At 35.5% G+C, this 23,930-nt stretch overlaps 1 protein-coding gene across 6 annotated transcripts in view; it reads right to left on the bottom strand.

The window, feature by feature from the left end:
• The window catches only part of LOC101567587 (sodium channel protein type 3 subunit alpha), an 88,378-nt gene that overhangs the window by 53,430 nt on the left and 11,018 nt on the right, over positions 1 to 23,930 (bottom strand). For 3 of the 6 annotated variants that reach the window (XM_023713633.1, XM_023713634.1, XM_004629862.1), the window contains exons 4-10: positions 20,202 to 20,330; positions 19,438 to 19,529; positions 18,359 to 18,631; positions 18,105 to 18,168; positions 14,937 to 15,078; positions 13,631 to 13,837; positions 5,687 to 5,977 (exon numbers count right to left, since the gene is read on the bottom strand). In XM_023713633.1, the coding sequence (XP_023569401.1) occupies positions 5,687 to 5,977; positions 13,631 to 13,837; positions 14,937 to 15,078; positions 18,105 to 18,168; positions 18,359 to 18,631; positions 19,438 to 19,529; positions 20,202 to 20,330 (1,198 nt within the window). Of the gene's footprint in view, positions 1 to 5,686; positions 5,978 to 13,624; positions 13,838 to 14,936; positions 15,079 to 18,104; positions 18,169 to 18,358; positions 18,632 to 19,437; positions 19,530 to 19,620; positions 19,713 to 20,201; positions 20,331 to 23,930 lie in introns of all 6 variants that reach the window. The other 3 variants (XM_023713635.1, XM_004629861.1, XM_004629860.1) reach the window with 2 other exon arrangements.

The following is a 23,930-nucleotide window of genomic DNA, read 5'->3' as shown; positions in this document are numbered from 1 at the left end:
TCCTACCTGCCATATCATGAACCTTTTTTCCTCAGCCAGGCTGCCCGGCTTTGGAATCAGGTGTGGACTGAAATCTCTGCAACCTGCAAGCTAAAAATGTACCTTGTTTCTTTCATCTGTGGATGTAATGTATTTTGCCGCAGCAATGAAGAAGTAACTGCCACAGATACACATAGGAACTTATGCATATGGTACGTACCCTTGCAACAAAGGTACTTGGCTATTTCCTTTTTTCTTCATATTAACAATATAAAATAAATAATGGTGGGAAAAGAGTAGGGAAATAAGCCTCTATCAGACTATTTTTGGTCTCTTTCCCTAATTAGCTCAGGCTAATGTTTTATGCCCCTTTAAAGTTTTATTTCTATGGCTTTTTGAGGACCAAAAGTAGCAGAATAATTTTTGTTACCCTCTGTCCCAGTGGTCTTCTCAAAAGATGTCATTATGAAATGTCATGTTCCTTTGGATTTGGTTAAACTCTCCACAGGAACTAGTGGCTGAGCAGCATATTTAAGTTGCGGGTGTGTCTATGTGACACTCAATTCCTACAGTAGCAGCACCTATCTAGGTCAGAGAGTAGTTAAACTGATTTCCCATTAAAGTGATCAAGAGATGCTACCTGCTCATGAATAATAAATACTAAAGCTTTCCATCTCCCAAGACTCTAATTAAATTATCAATATAAGATCGGCTTATATTGAGAACTAGATTTTGAAAAACAATTTTAGGTGGCAAGCAAATGACTTTATATGTTTAAAACACACACTCTGAGGTCTCATCTTTCTGGAACCGTGATTCACTAAGTGGGGACTGTGGTTTGAGTGTGAGTCCCACAAGTTCATGAACTGGAATCCCAGTTCCTCAGTGTGACACTGTTGGCAGTTGGGACTTAGCAGGAGACGTCTGAGTCATGGGGTGGGGTGGGTGGTGGTTGTGAATGGATTAGTGCTTTTCTCCTGAATGGGTTGGCTAGCATGAAAGTCTGGCACCTCCCTCCTCTTCCAATGTGTATCCATTTGCTCTTTCACTCATGAGATCCTCGTGCTAAACTAAACAGGTAGGGGCTGGTGAGATGGCTCAGTGGTCTAAAGCACCTACTTAGAACAAGCTTAGCAAAGCACAAGGACCATGGTTCAATCCCCCAGCACCACATGCCAGCCAGCCCTGCCCCCTCGTGGGCTGAGCTGGCCACACACACACACACACGCACAAATAAATACATAAATAAAAAAAAATAAAATAAACAGGTGCTAGCGGCATGCTCTTCAACTTCCTAACCTCTAGATTATGAGTCAAAACCCACAAAATGTGGTTCTATTTTCTTTACACCTTATCCAGCCTCAGGCATTCTGCTACAGTAACAGAACATGGAGTAAAATGGTAGGAGAGGGGATTTGACAGTCTAAATTTTCAACACATATTCTAGGTGATTCCAAATGCAGGTAGATCCAACGGTTCACTCAGAGAACCATAAACTGACGTTATATGATAGTTATGCATTACATGAATCGCCAGGATGGCTCAATGTGATCACCTTAATGTACCTATGTTTAGAAACTCTGAAAATTGAAAATGCCTTTATATCATGCAGGTTGGGAATATGCTGTGTTTTTTCATCGATAACATAGCTGGTACTTGCTTTAACTTGCATGCTTTTATGTTGGAGTATTTTCAGAGGCGTTTCAGACCTGTAAGTTTGTTTGAAACTTCTATTCATTCTTTGGGAAGCACAATAATGGGCCTGAGCACAGCTTTCAAGGCAAACAGACCAAAAAAGAAGATAACAAAAATAGTAGGCAGAGAAAACAAACTAAAAATAACACGCTAAAGATGCCACAAAGAGGAGGGAATACCCACAGCTGTGGCAGCCCTGCTTCTAAGGGGGAAGAAGAGCTTTTGTGTTGAACACAAAGCCCAGCTCTTTCTACCTCGGCCTGCCACAGCACAAATTACAGGTGTCTTGTTTTTAAAAATCTTGTTCTAAGAGAATAATGGTAGACTTCTACTTTTTTTTTTCAGTATCAGAAGGGAATACACAAGAATTAAGTCTCTATAACATTTCTACATGTAGGGTCTAGATTAAAAGTTGCCTGGAGAAAGGCAAACAGGAAGATGCAGAAATTTCAGTTTGTTCCTGTGGAAACATGGAAGATGAATATTTGTTGGAAATGCTCACTTTAAGTTAAATCTCTGCCAAGTCATCAACAATGTTCAATTTAGCTACAAAGCTTCTAGTTTAAAATACATCAGTATATTTGAATAATATAGACACTTTATATTAGTAGAGGACATTGTGCCCATAATTTATGGCCTTTGTGCTTGGACATTCTCAGAAGTTGCATTTGGTTTGGAAAGCATGTTCTGTCTTGTGCTTCCAGTCCTCCCACTGATACACATTTTCTTTCTTAACAGGGAAAGTCCTTTGCTCTTGACAAAGCAGGAGTGCAAACTGCTTCTAGAACATTCCTGTTTGTGAACTGTGCTAATGCCTTCTTGCCTATCCTTACTAGGATCTGTGAATTCAACGCTAATCAGTTCTTTTACTTTTCAAATCTATCTGTAAATATAAAATGAACTGTATATATCATATGCATGCACTGATGTGCTGTTAATGTCTCAGCTGACTCCCTCTGTGCGGCCTCTGGGGTGCTTGCTCAGTCCCTCCACCCACCCCAGGACCTCCGGTCACTCTCGGGGCCCTGTAGAATCACTATGAGGTGTGATTCTACAGAATCACTTTCTTTTCTTTCTTTTTTTTTTTTTTTTTTTTGTAGAACCAGGGATTGAACTCAGGGATAATCTCAAAATTTAATTCAGTATACTGGTTAGCTGCTCATTGAGAGAAAAGATGACATACAAGTTGTCAAAATTGTATACTTTATTTTTATTTTTTTGTATACTTTATATTAATACACAAATAATACCTTAAGGAAAAAAATCATCTCTATATTAATAATTTCATACTCATACTCCATGTAGGAAAAAATAGATGTGCACCCAAAAAGAGCTTATGATAAGAAACATTTTTCTACAGATAAAATTGTTATTGAAGGCTCCAACTACTGTTGTCTTGCATAATATAAATATAAAATAAGATATTTTGAGCCTGGAGTACTCATGTAGGCCACAACTTCCTTCTTTGTCTCTTCGAAATCTCATTCAAAATATGCCATCTACTGCAAAGCTTTCCTGAACTATTTTACTTTAAATTTTGCTCTTAATTATGGTTCTGGATCCCATCATATTGCCTTATTTTTAATAACACTTATTACCTTCCAATATAATATATTACTTTTATCTGTTTTGTACTTATTGACCTTTAAGAAAGGGTTCCAAGAGCTGAATGAGCTGACTCTCTGCTCAGTGAGGCATTTAACATCTAGAACTATTCCAGTCACATATCAGGTGATTAATAATTTTTATGTGATAAATTTACATCAGGGTTTTATTTTATAATAAGGAAAAACACCATGTAACAAGCATAAGTCTATTATTAACTATATGGATTTATGACTAACTAGAACTATTCAAAGTTTTCAGTTTTTTCTCTTTGGAACTGATTCATCCATTTTATCTCAAGACTCCTTGTTATATAGTGTTTCTCTTTATTGGTTAACTCTCTGTAATTTTCTTTTTCTTCCCTGTATTTTAGGGAAAGGTCTACAGGGTGTTCAGGGTCTCACTAGATTGAACTCATAGTGATCCACCTGCTTACAGTCTCCCATGTGCTGGGATTACAGGCACGCACCACCATGCCCAATCTTAATTGCCATCTCAGTGCGCCCTGGGGAATGGGCCGGCATGGTAGGCCTGGGGATTGAACCCCAGGACCCTATGCCTGTTTATGGGTACTTTAATCCACTAAGCTATTTGGCCAGCCATGGAGCTATTTGGCTGGCCCTAACTCTCTGCAACTTTCTAGAGTGGGTATTATTACCTCATTTTTCAGAAATTACAAAGTATAAATGACTTGATCAAGATTATAATATTAGTGTCAAGTTGGTACTAATACAAGCTTTAGTTATGTCAATGATTATGTACGCTACACTGACAAATACTACTTACTCATTACTCCTAAGTTTTAAGAATGCCAAAATATCCAGAGTGTCACATTACTGCTAATAAAGTCCTTGGTCTGAGAAACTGACTTCTCTATAGAATTTCAAATTAATTCCAAGTGTCACTGTGATATAATGATTAAATATCTTATTTTATACTTATATTATGCAAGACAACAGTAGTTGGAGCCTTCAATAACAATTTTATCTCTAGAAAAATATTTCTTATCATAAGCTCTTTTTGGGTGCACATCTATTTTTTCCTACATGGAGTATGAATATGAAATTATTAATATAGAGATGATTTTTTTCCTTAAGGTATTATTTGTGTATTAATATAAAGTATACAATTTTGACAACTTGTATGCCATCTTTTCTCTCAATGAGCAGCTAACCAGTATACTGAAATAAATTTTGAGGTTATCCCTGAGTTCAATCCCTGGTTCTACCAAAAAAAAAAAAAAAAAAAAAAAAAGAAAGAAAAGCATGGGCTTAGCTTTCAAAAAAAAAATAAAAAATAAAAAATAAAATTTTTGAGATTATCACTCTTAATTTTGTTAAAACATTACTCTTTGCAGAAAAAGTATCATACTTTTTTGTTGATTTGCAGTTTTTGCTTTAAATTAAACATACATAGTGGCTTTTAAAGCATGAGAGTATTATACCAGCTTAGATTAATCTAATTAGGTGAGCTTTTCTTTCACAGCATATGAAATTTTAATGAACCAAATAGTGTTCAAAACATAACTGTACTTATGACCAATCTCAGAACTATTTACATTGTGTAATGCATGAAATACACTAACAACAAAGTGCGGAAATGATGTTTTCATATGAAAATATGCTAAATAACTGGGTAATTGGCTTTTTTTAAATATTTATTTATTTTTATTTATTACATTTATTTATTGTGTGTGTGTGTGGCCAGCTCAGCCCACCAGGGGGCGCGGCTGGCTGGCATGTGGTGCTGGGGATCGAACCACGGTCCCTGTGCTTTGCCAAGCTTGTTTCAAGTAGGTGCTTTAGACCACTGAGCCATCTCTCCAGCCCCAATTGGCTTTAATTTGGAAAAAAATTGACTCTCTTCAATGTTGTTTCTTCAGGAGCATCTGGGTGATTAGCTTATCACCTAAATGTCACCTAATCGTCACAGCACGACCCCCATGGTAAACTAGTGGAGACTCAGCTCTGCACAGCCTACATAGTCAAGAATAAAGAAAAACTCCAGAGACATTTCTTTTCAAAATTCATGCATGCGTTACAGCTGCAGCCTCAGAAGGTGAGGCAGAAAGCCACCCAGAAAGATGGGTTTGTCCGAAACCCCCAAAAGGCAAAGGTAGACAAAAGCTTCCAAAATTGTCTCTGTAAAGAGAAAATCCTGATGGAAAGTGATACCCCCTCCAATTAAGAAATGCACTCTCAAATCATGAAATCAATGTTATCAATGGTTTAAGCATTTAAAATCTCTTCTATGGACAAGTCACAGTAAGAATCTAAGTACCTAAATTAAGTACTAGTAACCCGTCCCCATTTAACTGGAGAGTACAATCCCATACCCACATGAAAGAGGCCAGTTAGGAGGCAGCAGCGAACCCAGAGCCGCCCGGAGAACTTAGCGTTCTCCCTACCTGATGAGGCGAGCAGAACTTCTTGTCGCTGCTCAGTCGGTTTCCATCCATGGAGAAAAGGAAGCTTCTCCTTTTGACGCTGTCTTCTGACTCCGACTTGGGGACCCTGTCTCTCTCTCCTCTGTTGCTCCCTTCGGCGTGGTCCCTCTGCCTTCTTTTCTTCCTCCGGTTCCTCCACTCCTTGGCGCTTTTGGAGCTTAACTTGGAGGCTTCGGAAGAACTTTCCAAGAGCTCTCCTAACCCGCCGATCCCACTGAAATCTCTTGAAGCGGCAGATGCGGCCGCAACTGCCTGTTGTGAGACAAAGCCGAATACTGTTTAGAACGCGTCCCTTGGACGACAGGCACCGGTGGCCCAGCTCTGGCCATCTAAGACTATTAGCTATATGTGGACATGATGCCTTCTGGTTCCTTTATTTTTCTTTGACAGGAGAGTTTACTTAATGATGATCCTTGATGTTTTAGACAGTACACAACAATATGCTAGTCCATGTACACATTAAGGCAAAAAAAAAATGTGTGGTTTTACCTATCTCCTCGATTGAATTACATTTTCTTGTAACTCAGTTGAGAGTAGCTTCAATTTGGGGAACACTGGCGTTCTTAAAATAATTCTTTATATTATTTATTTATTTAGGTACAGGGTCTTGCTACGCAGCTCGGATTTGTAGTGATCCTCCTGTCTTAGCCTCCCCAACTCTAGGATTACAGGTGAGCACCAGCACGCCTGGTTTTGGGGCTGGCGCAGCATGCTTGGGGTTCTGCAGCCCACACAGCGTGCAGTGCCAGGAATCAAACTCAGGACTTTGCGCTTACCAGGCAGGAGCTTAGATCATCAATCTATCTCTCCCAGGCCATATTCTTTATATTTTAAAAATAAAGTTTTGTCAGTTAGCTACTCCTTTGGATCACCGTTCCAGCTCCATCCGCTGGGTTACTCTTCCTGTGTACGGCTATTAACTGAGTGGCATTATTTTTTTCTTTAAATCCAAGACAAGAAGTTTTTCTGTTTTATTTCCTGAACTCAAAATATTTAAACTAAATAATCTTTTACCCCTGATGGAAATGATGAGAATGTACTGGATAGATTTTTTCATCCTTTATTTCAATTACATTTAGAACTGAGGTTCATATCTCTAGGGTTATATTACTCCCAGAGAAGTTAATATATAGTACTTTATACTTTTAAAACCTAAGTTTTTACACACTAAAGTGATTAACATATAGGTATAATAAATGCCTGAAATATTTTTCAAAGGATTGTAAGAACCATAACATTTTAATTTTTTCCCACATTTGACTTTTTATAAAACAATACTGGGGATTGAGCTCAGGACCTTGTGCTTGCCAGAAAGGGCTATTTTTTGTTTGTTTGTGGTACTGGAGATCGAATTTAGGACCTTGCACTTGCCAGGCAGGCACTTATGCGGCTGAGCTATCTCCTTGACCCTCCCATATTTTAGCATGAAGGTTTCATATGCATTTTGAGTTTCAGAATCTACTAATGAAATACAGCTAGCATTGAGGTAAAACATGGCAAGTGTTTTTTTTTTTCCATGTATGGTAGTTCTACAATGGAAATGATTTAACCAGGACTTCCAGAAACTGTAAAATCATAATAGGATGTATATTAAAGCTGAGCTCTCTTTAGGTATACTTTTATTTTTAACCAACCATAGAAGTGGAAATAATTTTTTAGGTAAAATTTTACAGTTATCCTTAAGAAATACAAAGAGCTCTCATTTTATCTATCTTCCCTATGTATGGTAAGTTAGATAAGAACTTTGTTACTTTTTTGTATGAGGATAGTCTGATATGTCTCTAGATATAAAAAAGTTGCTCAGTAAATGTATGATGAATAAAGATTTTAGAAAGATGTCTTGGCCTTGACTTTTCTAGATCTTATAAGCCACTATATGTCAGAGTGACCTATGTGATAGAAACATATTTTGGACAGAATGAAGTTAAAATGCATGTCCAGAGCTTTGATAACAGATTTTGCTTTCTCTCTTCCTGTCAATTAGTTTTTATTTTGAATTATTATAATGTTCAACTAAAATTTATTTATTTTTAGTTGAACTTATTACTTACAACTAAAAATTTTTAAGATGTTAAAACATAAAAGAACTGTACTTCATGTTTTCCTGAGAGGAGGGAGCTATACTGTGACACACAGTCCAAAATGTCTATGTTCACCTAGTCAATACTTAAAATGTAATACAGACGTTTATTTGTGTAGATCACTATATTCATAGAGAAGTCCAGATCTAAAACTTCATAGAAGACAATCTCTAGTATTTAAGGGAAGCCAAATTTAGACTCCATAAAATATTTATAAAATTGTTTGTATTTAGATAACCAGATTTTTTAAATAATTCTTGCCTCTCACTATCACTTCTAATATCATTTATTGCTATTAAGGAGGGATATTAATAAATTTTATAATTTGATTACCCATGCATAATACTTGACTTTAGCAAATTATATATAGTTACATTGTACTTGATGGTAGGGCATACCTAAAATATACCATTTGTTGAAGGAATGGATATAAATGTATCATTATTATTCAAATAAGGTTTTTAATTCTCCTTTTCCATTGTACAGACGTAAACACAGTGATAATCATTTGTTTGCTTATTTTCCCCTGGAAACATAGGAAGTATTGGTAATATTCCCTTAGCGTAATCACGAAACACATGTTTAAATCACTTCTGGAATTTGTTTTGCATAAAACATGACTTCCCTACTTATTCAAAGTAATGGTTCAAATAGCTTAAAGCCAAAATAGACTTTTAAGGCAACAAAGGTAACTTCCAACACAACAGGTTTTCTGTGTCACTCATCGACTCAAACCTATCACTTTTTCCACTTACAGAGATTTTCTGAGTCCCTCAAAGGCAGATGTTTCCTGTCATCTCTTGCATCTGTCTACCTGTTTATAACCAGCTCCATGTCCATGAAACTACCAATGTCCTGTTTACTTGAAATAATGGTGGTTCATTTTATGGTGAACTTCCTGAATTTGTCTTGCAACAAATAACAAATTAGTATTTAATATTTACATAGGTAAGAATATTTTTCTTATAACATTTCTCTGTGATGCAAATAGTTTTATAACTCATGGTATGTGTTGCAAGATATAATCACGTAACTAATACTTGCTCATTTTAAACATAAAATCCCATTCAAAGCTATAAAATAGCAACTACACCTGTTTCAATTTTGTCTCTCATTATATTAAATCTCCTAAATGCCATTTCTAATTTTGGTCTATAGCTTACTCTTATTTTTTTTCTATTAGACTATATATACTGTCATGGATTATGGTACCTTGAACAATATCAGATATTTAATGATCATAAATTCAGAAATAATTAGTTTCCTAGCATAAAACATTTAGTTCTTGTAGGGTTGACCTTTTCCCGTCTTTTAGAGTTATGTTTTATTTGTGAGTTTAATGAGCTTGTTATTGTTTGTGTCTAGTTTCCCCCCAAAGCCTCATCTAGGTCATGGGGTGGACTTACTTCTAGAGTTTGTGATTAATTCGTGATCCACTGGGATTGTGGGCCCGAGTACTGCTGGGATTAGGGGTATGGGTGTGATTGTTATACCCAGCCTGGGGTGGATAGCCTGAATGTAATGTAAAACAGACAGAGGGACAGACTTGCTCTCTGTAGCTACTGTTGCTGTTACTTCTCTCTTTTGCTCTCGCTGTTTTCTGCCGCCATGAACTGCCGCCCTCTGCCATGTGCCAGGCTGCCTTGGAGCCAGCTGAGTATGGACTGAAATAAACCTTTCCTTCCTTCATTTTGGGTATTGGGTATTTGTACAAGCAATGAGAAAAGAGTAACTAAGATAGAATTTAATATGTCTTTTGTTTATATCCACACAATGACTAGTATTAGAAGAACTTAAATAGATATTAAATGTAAATGGAAGTATTATGGGCCTCTTAAAGTCATTAGGTAGCTATTGAACTTTGCAAAGTTAGTAAGCACAAACTAGGCTTTGTTACCATACAAACAATTTTAACAAGTCTTTCTCTCCCTCCCTTCTCTTTTTGCTTTCAACTCCCTCCTCTGCTCCAATATTGGCTTTACTCATCATCATTGTATTTGTTGTCAGGAAGGAAGGAAAATTGACTTGGTACTGTACTATGTTAATAAATATTAAAAGTTTCCCTAAATATTGTAAAGCTAAATCTGAGTCATGATTATTCAGTCACTGGCATCTAATAAATACTTTTAAGTGGATAGAATGGACATATATTAACTGAATTAATTATTAAGTAGAGAACTAGGACCTTTAAATGTTTTTTAAACACATCATTTCTAAATTCCAGTTTATACTACTTAATCAATTTTTATTTAATCCTAAATGTGGCTACATCTGAGAATAATTTTGCTCTTGTATTTTGTTATTGTATTGTTATTGGTGTAGCATTTTCAAGCAGACTACTCTGTCTCTTTTAAAAATAATGGTAGAATAATATTTTATAGTAATTATATGCAAATCTAGGCACATTGTTTTCTATAAAATGTATTTTTAAAACTAAAATCAGAAAAGTTCTCACTCTAAATATTACCTTGCTTTGCTGTCTTCTGAACATGTTTTATTTATAGCAACAAAATAAAATTCTTAAATGACTGATATATGGTAGAATGTTCTGGCAGTAAGAACAACATGAGATTTTCAGATTTGTTTCTGAATTTCTTTTCAAATCAGTGGGGTAGAATCAAGATCTGATAACTACTCCATATCCAAGAGAAGGCCACAAGGGGATTTGACTGAACTGTCAGACACAAAAGTTACATTTCTTGTTATATAGGTCTTGCTTTATCTTGGTCTTACCCATCCAGCAGAAAAGTATAGAAACAAGGTATAAAAAATAAAGCCATATTAATATATATATATATATATATATATATAATGAAGAGAAAAATTAATCAGCACTGACCAAGAACTTACACAGATGTGAGATTTACTACACAAGGCCATCGTGGATATTCAAAATATTCATCAGACAGAAGTGTAAAGAAGGTTCAGGCACAGTTTTATAGATGAAAACTATAATCTTTCATGAAGTTGTACTAGGTAAAATTAAGAGATTAGACAGTGAAGAAAAAAGATGATAAACTTGAAGATAGTAATAGAAATTATCTAAATTGAAATGGAAAAGCTTATACCAAAACTCATATGGACCAGCTAAAGCAGCCTGGAAAAGACAACCAATGTTAGAGCGCTAAGTCTTCGGCAGCAGCCTTACTGTGAAGCTGCAGTAGTGGGAGAACACAGAGCTGCTGTAAAGAGACAAGACACCCAGAACACTTTCGTGTACATAGATAATACTTCTCATGAAAGGTCAAATCCAATAAAGGATATTTTTGTCTACTGAATGGTATTGGGAAAACTACATACTCCGAAGCAAGAAAGACGATATGCATGACTCAAATTTTATGCAAAATTAATTTCTGTCTTAACAAAACATGAAACTTGCAGCTTAGAATAGAACTATTAGGGATTTAAAGTTTAACATATCATTACTTGATGGAAAATACCTGTTTCATGTTATGTCTAAGATGTTTGGTATTCAGATAGATAGTGAGATTAAGCTCAACTGTCTATGTTATAGGGTAATAATATCATTAAGCTTCTCTTCTGGAGGGTTAACAACTTAAGTTTGCAGACCAAAAGTTAGAGAAAAACAAGGGCTGGAAGGACAGCCAACATTTTGGCCCTAGCCTTTCAAGGTTAGTAAGGACTCAGAATATAGGAGAACCTGTACTGTAACATCATGTAACTCAGTTGTGTCCCAAATTTACTGATCAAGGAGATTATGGGGCCACAGAGGAAAGCAATCGATGATTTAGAGTGTGCCTAAGGAGAGTCACAAGGAGAGAAAACATTCTTTCAGGCTTTCACAGAGAGCAAATTGGTCAAGCAATGGCCGTGACTCATCCACATGGCCGACACTGGCAAAGGATCTACAAACTGTAATACAGGGTTTCAGGGTAAATCCTGAGGGGATTTGACTGAACTGTCAGACACAAAAGTTACATTTCTTGTTATATAGGTCTTGCTTTATCTTGGTCTTACCCATCCAGCAGAAAAGTATAGAAACAAGGTATAAAAAATAAAGCCATATTAATAGCTGAACTGTAAAAGGCTCAAGTCAAAAACTTCTGATGTTGCCAGTCCTACGGATAACCAACTACTATTATGGACTACTGGACTATATTAGAATATTTTGCTGAATTCACACACCTGCAACATTTAAATGGCCATGGAATACCCATCTCTGATAAAACTAAAGAATAAAAGGGTATACAAATGAAGGACCATTTTGTATCTGTATATTCAAAATAGTTAGGATAGATATACAGCTACTTTCTCTTAATTCAGTGAGAAGAAAGATTTGTACTAATAGTGTTCAGATAGGATATCATGTCTGCATCTTGTATTATGAATAACCAGTATGAAGACAACTATATGCAATGCATTAATTATTGAAACTGTCCTATTAATCAGTTTTAAAACTGTCTCATTGTTATTTGTTTCTTAATAAAATTAATGAAAAAAAGACTGCCAAAACTATCAGAGTACATCCTTGGTCTATTGGTTTGGCAAAGGTTTGTTAGGTACTACATAAAATTCACTAATTTCTTTCTTTTTTTTTTTTTTAGAATCAGGGATTGAACTCAGGCCCTTGTGCTTGCCAGGCAAGCACTTATTCTACTCAGCTATTTCCCCATCCCCCTGAGTTTGTTTTTTTGGGAAAAGGTCAAAAGTAAATAAACTTCATAAAGTGTGTGTTATCAATTTTTTAAAACTTTCCTCTTAAACCATACTGTTAGGAGAAGGATCATACTAGGAGATAACATTCTCAAAGTGTACAAATGTTAAAGTATTTGTACCTAGACTACCTAGAGAGCACTTAATATTCTAATGAGAAGGTAACCTGCTGAAGAGAATAGAAAAAGGACAGATTTAAAGATTTGAGTAGCTATCTCACAGTAGAAATATGAAGATTAAAAATAATGATACATAAAGCTGTTTAGCATCATTGTCAAAATAAATGCACATTAAAAGAACAATGAGATACTTATTAGAATACCTAAATTAAAAAGATTGACCATATAAAAAGATTGGCAAGGATTTGGAAGAACTACAACTCTAACTGACATGAATCAGTTCTTACTATGTTTCCCACAATCTTCCCCTTGCAGTGTAGCTATTCCTGCTCACTTTTTAATTCAACACTGTGCTTCGCCCCAGACAAGAGGCCCAATATACTACAACCCCAACTCAAATAAATTAATATTAATAAGAAATCTAAAGTTGGCACATGATTTCTGATGCTGCCCTAATATCTTGGCATGACTACAGCAGACATCTCCTGTATCCCAAAGACCAATCAAGTGTTGGTATGGATAAGGTTTTCTTGTTAACACCTGAGATCAATTAACCTCAGAACAGAACCTCAAATATTATCATTAGAAGTGAAAAATTTTTGAAGGAGATAGCAGATATATTTCTTTTTCGAATTTAACTAAAATTAAATTCTTCCTTCAGTTCCCATGAGACCATTGCATAGTAAACCTTACACTCAATGCAATCTCTACTTAGCACAAAGTTTCTTTATAATAATATATAATGTTTACAATGATTCTTGGCCTCAAACTTCAGAATCACTTTCAGGACTGAACAGCTTTGTAATTTGTAATGATAGTATCTATGTGCCAAATGAAAAGCCAATTCAAATTAATCCCTGTGGTACAGCAAGATCTGTACAATGATGACAATACAAAACTATCGAGGCTGGGGAGATAGCTCCATAGAGTAAGTGCTTGCCTGGCCAAGAGCAAGGGCCTGAGTTCATACCCCCGGTTCTGCAAGACAATACAAAACTATGATGATAAAGATTTGCATGGACCACTTGTACCTGGGCTTCTTCCTGCTGCTTTTTCAACTGTTCGAGCATCTGTTGGAATTCGGCCTCTTTCTGCTCAGCCTCTTCCAGCGTGGCCTGATTCTGTTCCTCGTAGGCCATGGCCACCACAGCCAGGATCAAATTCACCAGGTAAAAGGATCCCAAGAAAATGACGAGGACAAAGAATATCATGTAGGTTTTCCCAGCAGCGCGTAACGTCTAGGGAAGAGGGAACAATCTCATTGATATTTTAGTATAATTTCCCCCAACAAAGACTTGATTACCCAGTGAGAGATATTCTCCATTACTTGAAACACACTTATGCCACAGCTTTTGCTGCTTTTGGAAGCAGTTCTGGAAGTTCTCAAAAGCGTCTCCTGCAAAAGTGGTGTGATCAAAAATAGGTGAATGCTGCTGCCAACCTTCATTTAACAGAAAGGCATGTTCATAAAAACACAACAGTGTGCCTTCATTACCTGAGAAGTCACCCACTCCTGCGTCTTCCAAAAGTCAGAATGACTAAGAAAGGGAAACATTTTGAAACAGTTCAGAACAGGGAGACATCCAGGACAGTGCAATTAAGGACTTGGAAAAGTGGTCTACCAGAACTGCTTCCAAAAGTGGTGAGAATGATGGGATAAGTGGGTTGGAACTGAAGTATTTTGAGGGTAATTACTGGTGATAGGTCCTTTACTATTAATAAAGTTTAAAAATTTTAAAATATTTATCCTATTTGCTGGCCATACCTCATAAGCACACTTCAAGTTAGCATAGACTGTGTATATACTTGAACCCCACTACAATGCCTCTGTTATGGCTCATTAAGCAAAGCTCTGTCACAAATGGAGGTTCCATCTCTAACTTCTTTTGGTGGGTTTCCACACCTGCAGCATCATGCACTTTACACCATCTAGAGACACTGCCTTTCTTCCTGCCTCTTCTAGCTTCAGTTAGCTATTGCTCCATTTCAAATTTATTGAACTGATCTTTCAAAACCTTATTTCATGCCAGTTCTATCTCCACAACTACATTATGAGCTCCCTAAAGTCATCAATATTCTTTGCATTCTCCCTAGCCCTTGGCAGAAAGCCTGTACCCTGTGAGAATACCTCTCTTCCCAGGCTGAATGCAATTCTGGCTGAATGAAGGATGGATGAGGAGTCTGGGGACAGTTGCCGCACACTGTATTCTCTTCAGTATATCAGAGGTTTATTAACAAGTGTCTTTATCATTTTGTATGTAAAGTAAGCAAAACTATGTCTATCATTTTATATGTGCACATAGAAATAAATACCACATGTGTTAATTTGGACCTTACCAACTGGTAAAGATTCTCCCAGAAGTCCTGAGTCATGAGTCGAAATAGAGATAAGAAAGCCCAGCTGAAAGTATCAAAGCTTGTGTAGCCATAGTTGGGATTTCGACCAGCCTTCACACAGATGTACCCTTCTGGACACTGGCTGTAAAAGAGAGGAATGACAGTGTGCTCAGTGTAGATGCTACAGAAATTTCAATAGATCTCAACTCACAGGAACAGTCAAATGCCAGGGTTATTATTTTTGAAGATTGTTTTTGGCTTTCATTCTTTTTATTATTGATTGATTGATTGGATACAAGGTCTTGCTGCACAGTTTAGAATACAGTGGTCCTACTGTCTCAGCCTCCCCAGCTCTGGGATTACATGTGGGTGCCACCACTCTCAGCTTCAGAGCTGGCACCAAGTGCCTAGGTTTCTGGGGCTATGGGGATTGAACTTTGGTCCTTGCACTTGCCAGGCAGGTGTTTAGACCATTGAGTTTCTCCCCAGTACACTATTTTACACTTTACAAAGTTGTAAGAATCAGTCACTAAACATTGAAAGTGAGAAACTTATCAAAGAGATGGAAACCACTTAGTGGGCTATTTCAGTAATCAGTTTCATAAATGTATGTAAAATAAAATTTATATTTTAGAACGAATTTGGAATTACAGAAAAATCATGATGAAAGTACAGACATATATGCTATGCTCAGTTTCTAATATTGATATATTATTATTAAAGTTTGTGCTTTATTGATGTTTCCCCAGTTTTTCCTTGTGTGCGTTCCTGGTCATACACTTTCTGCTTTTTTCACTTTAGACTTCTCTTTATGTGTCAGTGTTTTTGACTTCTCTTGTTTTTGATGAGGTTAGTGGTTTTGCGCACAAGTCAGGCACTTTCTAGAAATGCCTTTATTTGGGGTTTGTCTTATTACTACTTTAGGGTTATGGAGTTTTGGATGAAAGACTAGAGAAGTCAGGCACCATCTCATCATGCCAAGGATACAGCATAGCTTATTACTCTTGATAAATTCTTCCAGCTGACTTGATGAGCGCTTGCTGTGTTTCTCCACTGTAAATTTTCTTTTTTTCTTTATATTTCATTGTACACTCTGAAATTAAGTCAGAATGTGCAGCTCACATTTACAGAACAGGCACTTGTGATCTCCGTAAAGGCAGAGTATTAACAAAAATTATTCAGATTTTTAAATGTAATGCAGTGATCTTTTTCTTTCCTGTTAAGATCTATCTTTGCCCACTGGAACCTTTTTATTTGGTTGATACCTTTCTCACTTTGACCTACCCATGGTTGCAAGTTTTGTCTTTGTTTCCTGGGCCTTTCTTACTTTCTGCCACTAGAAGATGTTCCAGATTCACCTTTAATCTCACCAGTTCTAAAACCAACCTTTTCTACAGAGAACAGTGTTTCCTTTTATTGGAGAATAGTATTAGAAATCCAGATCTGGTGCTAGCAGGGCATCTTTTGCTGATGAAACATTATTACTTCTAGGTCAGAACAAGAACAAACATGTATAGGGTACCTGGAGACCTGCAAACAGATCTAAATGAATATCTATGTTTGTCACCATTCATGTACGGATTAAGCTAAGCTCGAGCTCATGCTCACATCTCCAGCTTGAATCCACTACCACAGGAATATTTCATATCTCTCTCTTTGCTTATTTGTAACTTGTCTTTCTGTTCACTTTCTATTTATTTGTCAGCACATGCAATAGCAGTTTTGGGATTATCAATCCGCATTACCATGAGGATTATTTTACATACTGGCATATATGCTGCCTGCTTTTAGTCTCACAGACTCCAGCCATTTCGTCATCATTACCCCACTTCCTTCAATAGGTTTGTTTCATTCATTAACATTTAATTATTTGTGTCACATTCTTCTTTTAATTTTTCCTGGAATCCCACCCTCACAAAGGATTTTTAAAAATAATTTGCAAACAATGAACATTCACTCTTTGTTCTATGAGTTTTGACAAACGCTTATTGTTTTGTAGTCACCATTATATAATCATATTAATTAATTTCTCCATGATAAAAGTATAATGGAATATTACCTGGCTATTAAAATAATGACAAATCTTAGATATTTATGGGGAAATGGATGTACCTGGAAAATATACTTTTCAGTGAAATATGTCAGACTCACAAGCTTAAATCCTGTTTGTCTCATTTGAGTGAGACAATCTACAAACAAAGAGACTAAAAAAGGATGGATAGAAGGGGACAAGCAGGTAGATATCTTGCAATAGGGAAGAGGGTCAAAGGAACATGGGCAAGGGGCAAAGAGGAAGAGAAGGGAAATAAGTAGCATAATAGCATAATTTGACATGCACAGACGCCTGCTAACCTCCGCAAACAGAAACACTCTATGGCATTATGTGAGTTAAAATTAATAATCTACAGGAATAAGATTAAGGAGAAGGGAATTATAGGAGGAAAGAGAGATGTGCTATGTACACATATCCATTCCCAAATATGATCGTAAACCGCATGTACTGCAATGTACTAATAAAATAAGAAAGCAAGAAACTCCCCTGGGCTCTCCTAGTCAAAACCCCATTTTGGTTCCCTGCAAACACTGATCTTGTCCTCAGCTCTATTGTTTTGTCTTTTCCAGATTATCAAGTAATTGGCATCACTATGTAGCTGTTTCAGGCTGGCTTTCTTTCATGCAGGCACATGCATTTTCCAGATTCAACAAAATGTTTATGGATTGATAGCTCATTTCTTTTTAGACCGGGTAATATTGACTGCATATATATATATATATATATATATATATATATATATATATATATATATATAAACAATATCTGATGATTTATAAATAGAGCTGTTATAAACATTCATACCTAAGTTGTTGTACAGACATGCGTTCAAATTGATTGCTGAACTATCTAACAATGCTATTGCTTTAATCATCTGCCAAGACCATGTTTATTTTGTAACAATTGCCAAGCTGTCTTTTAAAATGGTGGTAACTTTTGAATTCCTACAAGCAATTAATGAAAGTTTCTGCCAGTGGCAATCCACTAAGTCAAACAAGGTGGACAGGCAACACTACTTTTATCATTTACGTAGAAGGCTTCCTGTATATATTTTTTCTTACCAATGTTTGTTGCAAAGTATTCTACTTTTTATTTTTTAAGAATGTAATCCTTACCCTGCATCTGAGCCATTTCCACACAGTAAAGGATCTTTTTGTCCATCCAAAACATAGAAGTGACCTGTCAACATAAATAGCAAGCTTTATTTTATATTAATCTTATCCATATTAGGAATCAATCAAATTTCAATTATTTCAGTTGTTTCTGCAGGATATACCAATTGTGCGCATGTACAAAGGGAACTTCACATGCGCAGTCTCAATTCTAGTTGTAAACACGTTCTAAGGTTAATGTATGTGGCAATACTTACTGTCATCTCCAATGTAATCCTTCCAATTAAATGTGCTCATTGTTACATTAATAAATGTCCCATTCGAATCCATTGTGCCATTAAAATAGGTAGTGGTGTTGGTTTCAAAAGCAGCATTGCTAGGGGGCCATTGCAAACATTTATTCCGCAGGTTGCCCATGAACAGCTGCAACCCAATTAAAGCAAACACGCTCAGACAGAACACAGTCAGGATCATGACATCAGAGAGCTTCTTCACCGACTGGATCAGCGCCCCCACGATGGTCTTTAAACCTAAAGAGAGGGAACTGCATGTCAGCTGAAGATGAGAGCCATAAACCAGTATTTCTTCTGAATATTTGCATACTTTGTTTGCTTTCCCACAATTATTTGCTTGGCAATACAGATGTTAAAGCATTATGGGTAACCAGATGAGTTGTAAAATACATGAAAGGCAAACTTTATGTATGAACTATACGTGTTCTGAAGGTTCAAAATGAAAGTTTATAATACGTAGGAAGTAAGTATGGTATGGTTTTTAATGTACTGCCACAGACATGTAAAAGATAAAGTGATTAATTTTCTTCTCTTTGGGATTTTGTGTTTCATGAGGCTGTTTCTCTCCAAACCATTCTTCACACTTGCCTCCAAGTAGCAGTGATTTCCAGGAGAAAAGAATTTTAAGATAATAGAAATCCCATGCCATATGCATGGCATTCCATAATAATCTTTTCTCCTATATAAAAGATCTATTTTAAAAATAGATCTGCAGCAAATGGTAAAATACAGATCAGCTTCTAAAGCCATGGTAGCAAAGCTTTATCAGAATGCAAGAGAGAAAGATTTTACATTGTAAATGAGAGAGAAACCAGTTACTTTTAAAATAGGTATCTCATGCAATTTCTGTTAAACTCAAAGGCTGACTTTATATAAGCATAAAATTCTGAAAATTTTAGAAACTGGACTGGCATAAAAATATTTTTGTAATCCTTGCATATGATAAATAATAAACAAGACTAATGTCATGCTTGTAACCTCCACCACAATATCACCACTGCAATGTATTTAAAGTCAGCCTCGGTGTTTAACTTAGCTCTCACCTGGAATGACTGAAATAGTTTTCAGTGCTCGGAGAACTCTGAATGTTCTCAACGCTGAGACATTGCCCAGGTCCACAAACTCTGTCACATATCTGTAATGGGGAGTTCACACACAAACACAATAACACACAAGAAAAGTTGGAGATATAAGGGGCCTACCACCTTACACCAGTTTCTTCTTACCTGGAATTACAGAAATAGTTTTCAGAGCTCGCAAGACTCTGAAAGTTCGAAGGGCTGAAACATTGCCTAGGCTTACAAATTCTGTTACATACCTGTAGAATTAAATCAGAGTTACTGATAGTTTTGGCAAAGTTAATACTAAATAATGAATTCATGTTGGATTTGGCACATAAAGCCCTTTGAGTTTAACAAATGACAGTTCTATAGACCTCGGCGTGCCATATGTTGAAGGTTGCCTTTAAAGAAAAAAATATTTGTTGCTTTATTTCCATGTAATCTTCCTAATCTGATCACATTTGTTTACAAGACTAGCCAAAGTACAGTTGCTGTTTTAAAGTTCAGTCAATTAATAACTTCATTTTGATGAATCTAAAAACTAAGGAACATGAAAGTAATTCCATTTATGGCTCATTTACCAGATTATTTAGTTTGCAATATGTATTCTAATATATACTCTCGTTATAATGAGGAATGTAGTTAATTTAACTAGTGGGACAGATCTATATTTAAAATATGTTCCAACCACCAAATTTACACTGCAAATATTTTCTTTTAACATCAAATTTTTAAAAATTACTCACGCCATCACAATGACACTGAAATCCAGCCAGTTCCATGGATCCCGAAGGAATGTAAAATCTTCTAAGCAAAATCCTCTTGCCAAGATTTTTATCAGTGACTCAAAGGTATAAATTCCAGTAAATGTGTATCTAGGAAAAGGTATCCAAGCCAAAATTAACCATTTCACTTGCATTGGTAAAATAAATTTTAAAGTATGGCAAATGCTACATTTTTATTAACTTTTAATTTGCTAAAAGTTTGCTCTTATTTCTACTCACCAAAAGCAGTACTAATTTAATTAACATTATAAAACCAAGTTAAGGGTGAAACTGAGGTGAAAATATATTCTATTAAAGTGAAAATATATTCTTTAAGAATCCCTTCCAATTAAACTAAGTTTTAGAATAAAACTTTGTATAACTTGAATATAACTTTGTATATTTTGTGAATAATCATTAAGTTTGTATCTTTAGAATAGCAGTGCCCATAAAAATACAATTTATTCTATTTTTTAATTAATTTTATTGAGAGACAAATAGCAATGAGACATTTTCAAAACCGATTAGTAGGACAGTTTCAATAATTAATGCATTGTATATTGTTGTCTTCATAGTGGTTATTCAAAGAACAAGATGCAGACATGATATCCTGTCCAAACACTGTTAGTACAAATCTTTCTTCTCATTGAATTAAAAAAAGGAGCTGTATATCTAGCCTATTTTGTATATACAGATACAAAATGGTCCTTCATTTGTATACCCTTTTTTCTTTAGTTTTATCAGAGATGGGTATTCTATTGCCATTTAAACACTGCAGATGTGTGAATTCAGCAAAATATTCCAATATAGTCTAGTAGTCCACAATAGTAGTTGGTTATCTGTAGGACTGGCAACATCAGAAGTTGTTGACTTGAGCCTTGTACAGCTCAGCATATTAATATGGCTTTACTTTTCATACTTCATTATTATACTTTTCTGCTGTATGGTTAAGACCAAGATAAAGCAAGACCTATATAACGAGAAGTAACTTTTGTGTCTGACAGGTCAGTCAAATCCCCTCAGGATTTAGCCTGAAACTCTGTACCATGGTTTGTAGATCCGTCATCAAAAACATAATGTAAGACAAAAAATCTAATACTCTGATTCCTAGTGACCAAATAAAAAGATAAGAAAGATCTAGTAAATGTAATTCTCATATTAAATTTTATTTAAATCAATATATCCAGAGTATTATTATTTCAATGGTTAAAACCAGACAAATTTCATTTCAATAATATGTAGCTGTTGGCTCCCTAACTGGACGAGACCACTTTAAAGTGTAACATTGCTTGGATCCATTTATTTATGATAAAATGTTTTCACACAAATACCATAATGATTAGATTCATATTTAAGACTATTTTACATGTTATTTAGAGAGTATACTTTCTTTTATTTGGATCAATAAATAAATGTAAAGTGTAGAATTATAAAACTACTCCTGTCTCTCTCTCTCTCTCTCTCTCTCTCTCTCTCTCTCTCTCTCTCTCTCTTTCTTTCTTTCTCTTATTTATGATTATATATAAAAACCATACTTTTATATATAAACATATACTTGATTTCATAAAGCTACATGTATAGAATTATAAGAAATGCTTCAATTTCCTATTATTTTTTTGTGTGTCTGTATGTGTGTGTGTGTGTGTGTGTGTGTGTGCACAACTACTAAAATTAGCAGATAAATAAAATTCTTGAACCTGACACTGAATCAGCTACTATTCTTATGCAGGGGTCAAATAATTGGACTTACTTGAATTGAAATTTAAGCCTCCATAATGGTGAAAAACATTTTTTTTTTGCTATAATGTGGTGTATTTCCAGTCTTTTTTTCCTTTAAGAATTGACAATAAAAGTTATTTCTGTTTTAATTTTTCCAAAAATAGTACTTCCAAAAATAGAGTACTTCTTTTCAAAAATTTTGTTCTCTAAAGGTACACTTATTATTTTCAGAATACCTCTCCCAAATCATAAAGATTTGATTTAATTTTATTATAATTCATTATATTTCCCAGTCTATAAGTGTCACATCTAACAGCATTACATGAAAAATATTAGGCTAGATGTTTCTGAAATGTTTCAACAGAAAGTTTTCTCCTAAAAGAAAACAAAAGAAAGTACACGAAGATGTGTGCAGAACTCTTCCTTCCCAATTTTCCTAGGTACATACTTCTATTTTCCTAAGAAATCTTGATTTATGAGGAACAAACATCATCACTATTCTTACTTAGCATGAGCTACCTCAGTGCTAGGAAGAGTTTTATTTTACAATCCCAAGTTTATGCGTCCTTAAATTTTATTTTTTATTTTTTGTTTTTTCAAAGTTTTATTGATAAACAGATAGCAATGAGACCATTTCAAATCCAATCGGAAGTACAGTAGCTTTATGAAATCAAGTATATGTTTATATACTTTCAAATCCAATCGGAAGTACAACAAATAATACACTGCATATATTCTTCTTAGTGGTTAATTGCTGTACACGAAGTGGACTTGTGAAGCTATTTACAAACACCATTAGAACAAATCATTCTATTCATTAAGAGAATGCAACTATATATCTATCCTAACCACTTGGAATACACAAATACAAAATGGACATTCATCGGTATACCCCATTTTTTCTAAGTTCCATTATTGAATATTATAGGTGTGTAAACTCAGCAAAATATTCTAAAAGAGTCCAGTAGCCCATAATAGCATTGGGTCTTCTGTTTAACTGGCAATGTCAGAAATTATTGACCTTAGTCCCGCACAGCTCAACATAACAGCATGGCTTTATTTCCTATAATCTGAGGTACGGGATCTCAAGACAAATCCTGAGGACATTTCACTGACCTTCTCAGACCAAAAAGCTACAACTCTTGTTGCACAGGTCCTGCTTTACCTTGCTCTTAACCATCCAGTAGAAAAGTGTGAAGATGAAATATAGCGTCCTTAAATTTTAGCATAGATTTTTGTGTACTATAAGTAATTGCCATGACATTTCTGTTAGGAGAGTTAGCTGGCCTTTAAAAACATCTGTTCATCACATTAGGACATAAAGCCCCACAGGCTCTGCTATGCTATCTACAGAGTTACAGAGAGTAAGATTAAAGTCTCCACTTCTAACTAAAAACAACTATGGGACATTTGGACTGTATGATTTTAGTAGCTGTTATAGAGGAGGGTTTTAGAGCTTAAAATTTAAATGGAGTTTTCAAAAGATATTCAACTGTGAGTATTAGCAAACAGATTGGACAGGTAAGTGAGAAAGAGGAGACCTTGCTGTTTCTTGGCTTGGCCCCCAACAGACTTCTGATCATGTAGTCCCTGAAGTTCTTGTCAGGATGCTTTGTCTATAATTAGGAGGTCTACAGAAGCGCCCCAGCTCACTAGCTTTTATCACCCTCAGACTGTGCTGGCTAGGACATAATTTGCACAGGGACTGTTTCAGAAACAAGACTTCTACTTGAATCTTAGAATTGAATTCTCTTTGCATTGGATGCTTTCTTCCTGGTAGCAACCATTAATACTTTCCTTTTTCTCCCTGCTGTCTGGTTGTCAAGTGATCAGAAAACTTGTACAAGGTTTTCTAATTGGAAGATGTAAATGAAAAACTTGTAAAGCCAAGTCTGCTTTCATAGTATGTATAAATTTCTAGGTTAACTTTGTTCCTTTAAAAGATTCCCATATTCAGGGGCTGGTGAGATGGCTCAGTGGTCTAAAACACCT

This window comes from Octodon degus, unplaced genomic scaffold, assembly GCF_000260255.1.
Source record: "Octodon degus isolate 3935 unplaced genomic scaffold, OctDeg1.0 scaffold00032, whole genome shotgun sequence".
In the NCBI taxonomy this organism is placed as follows: Eukaryota; Metazoa; Chordata; class Mammalia; order Rodentia; family Octodontidae; genus Octodon; species Octodon degus.
This window is presented reverse-complemented; position numbering and strand designations above follow the sequence as displayed.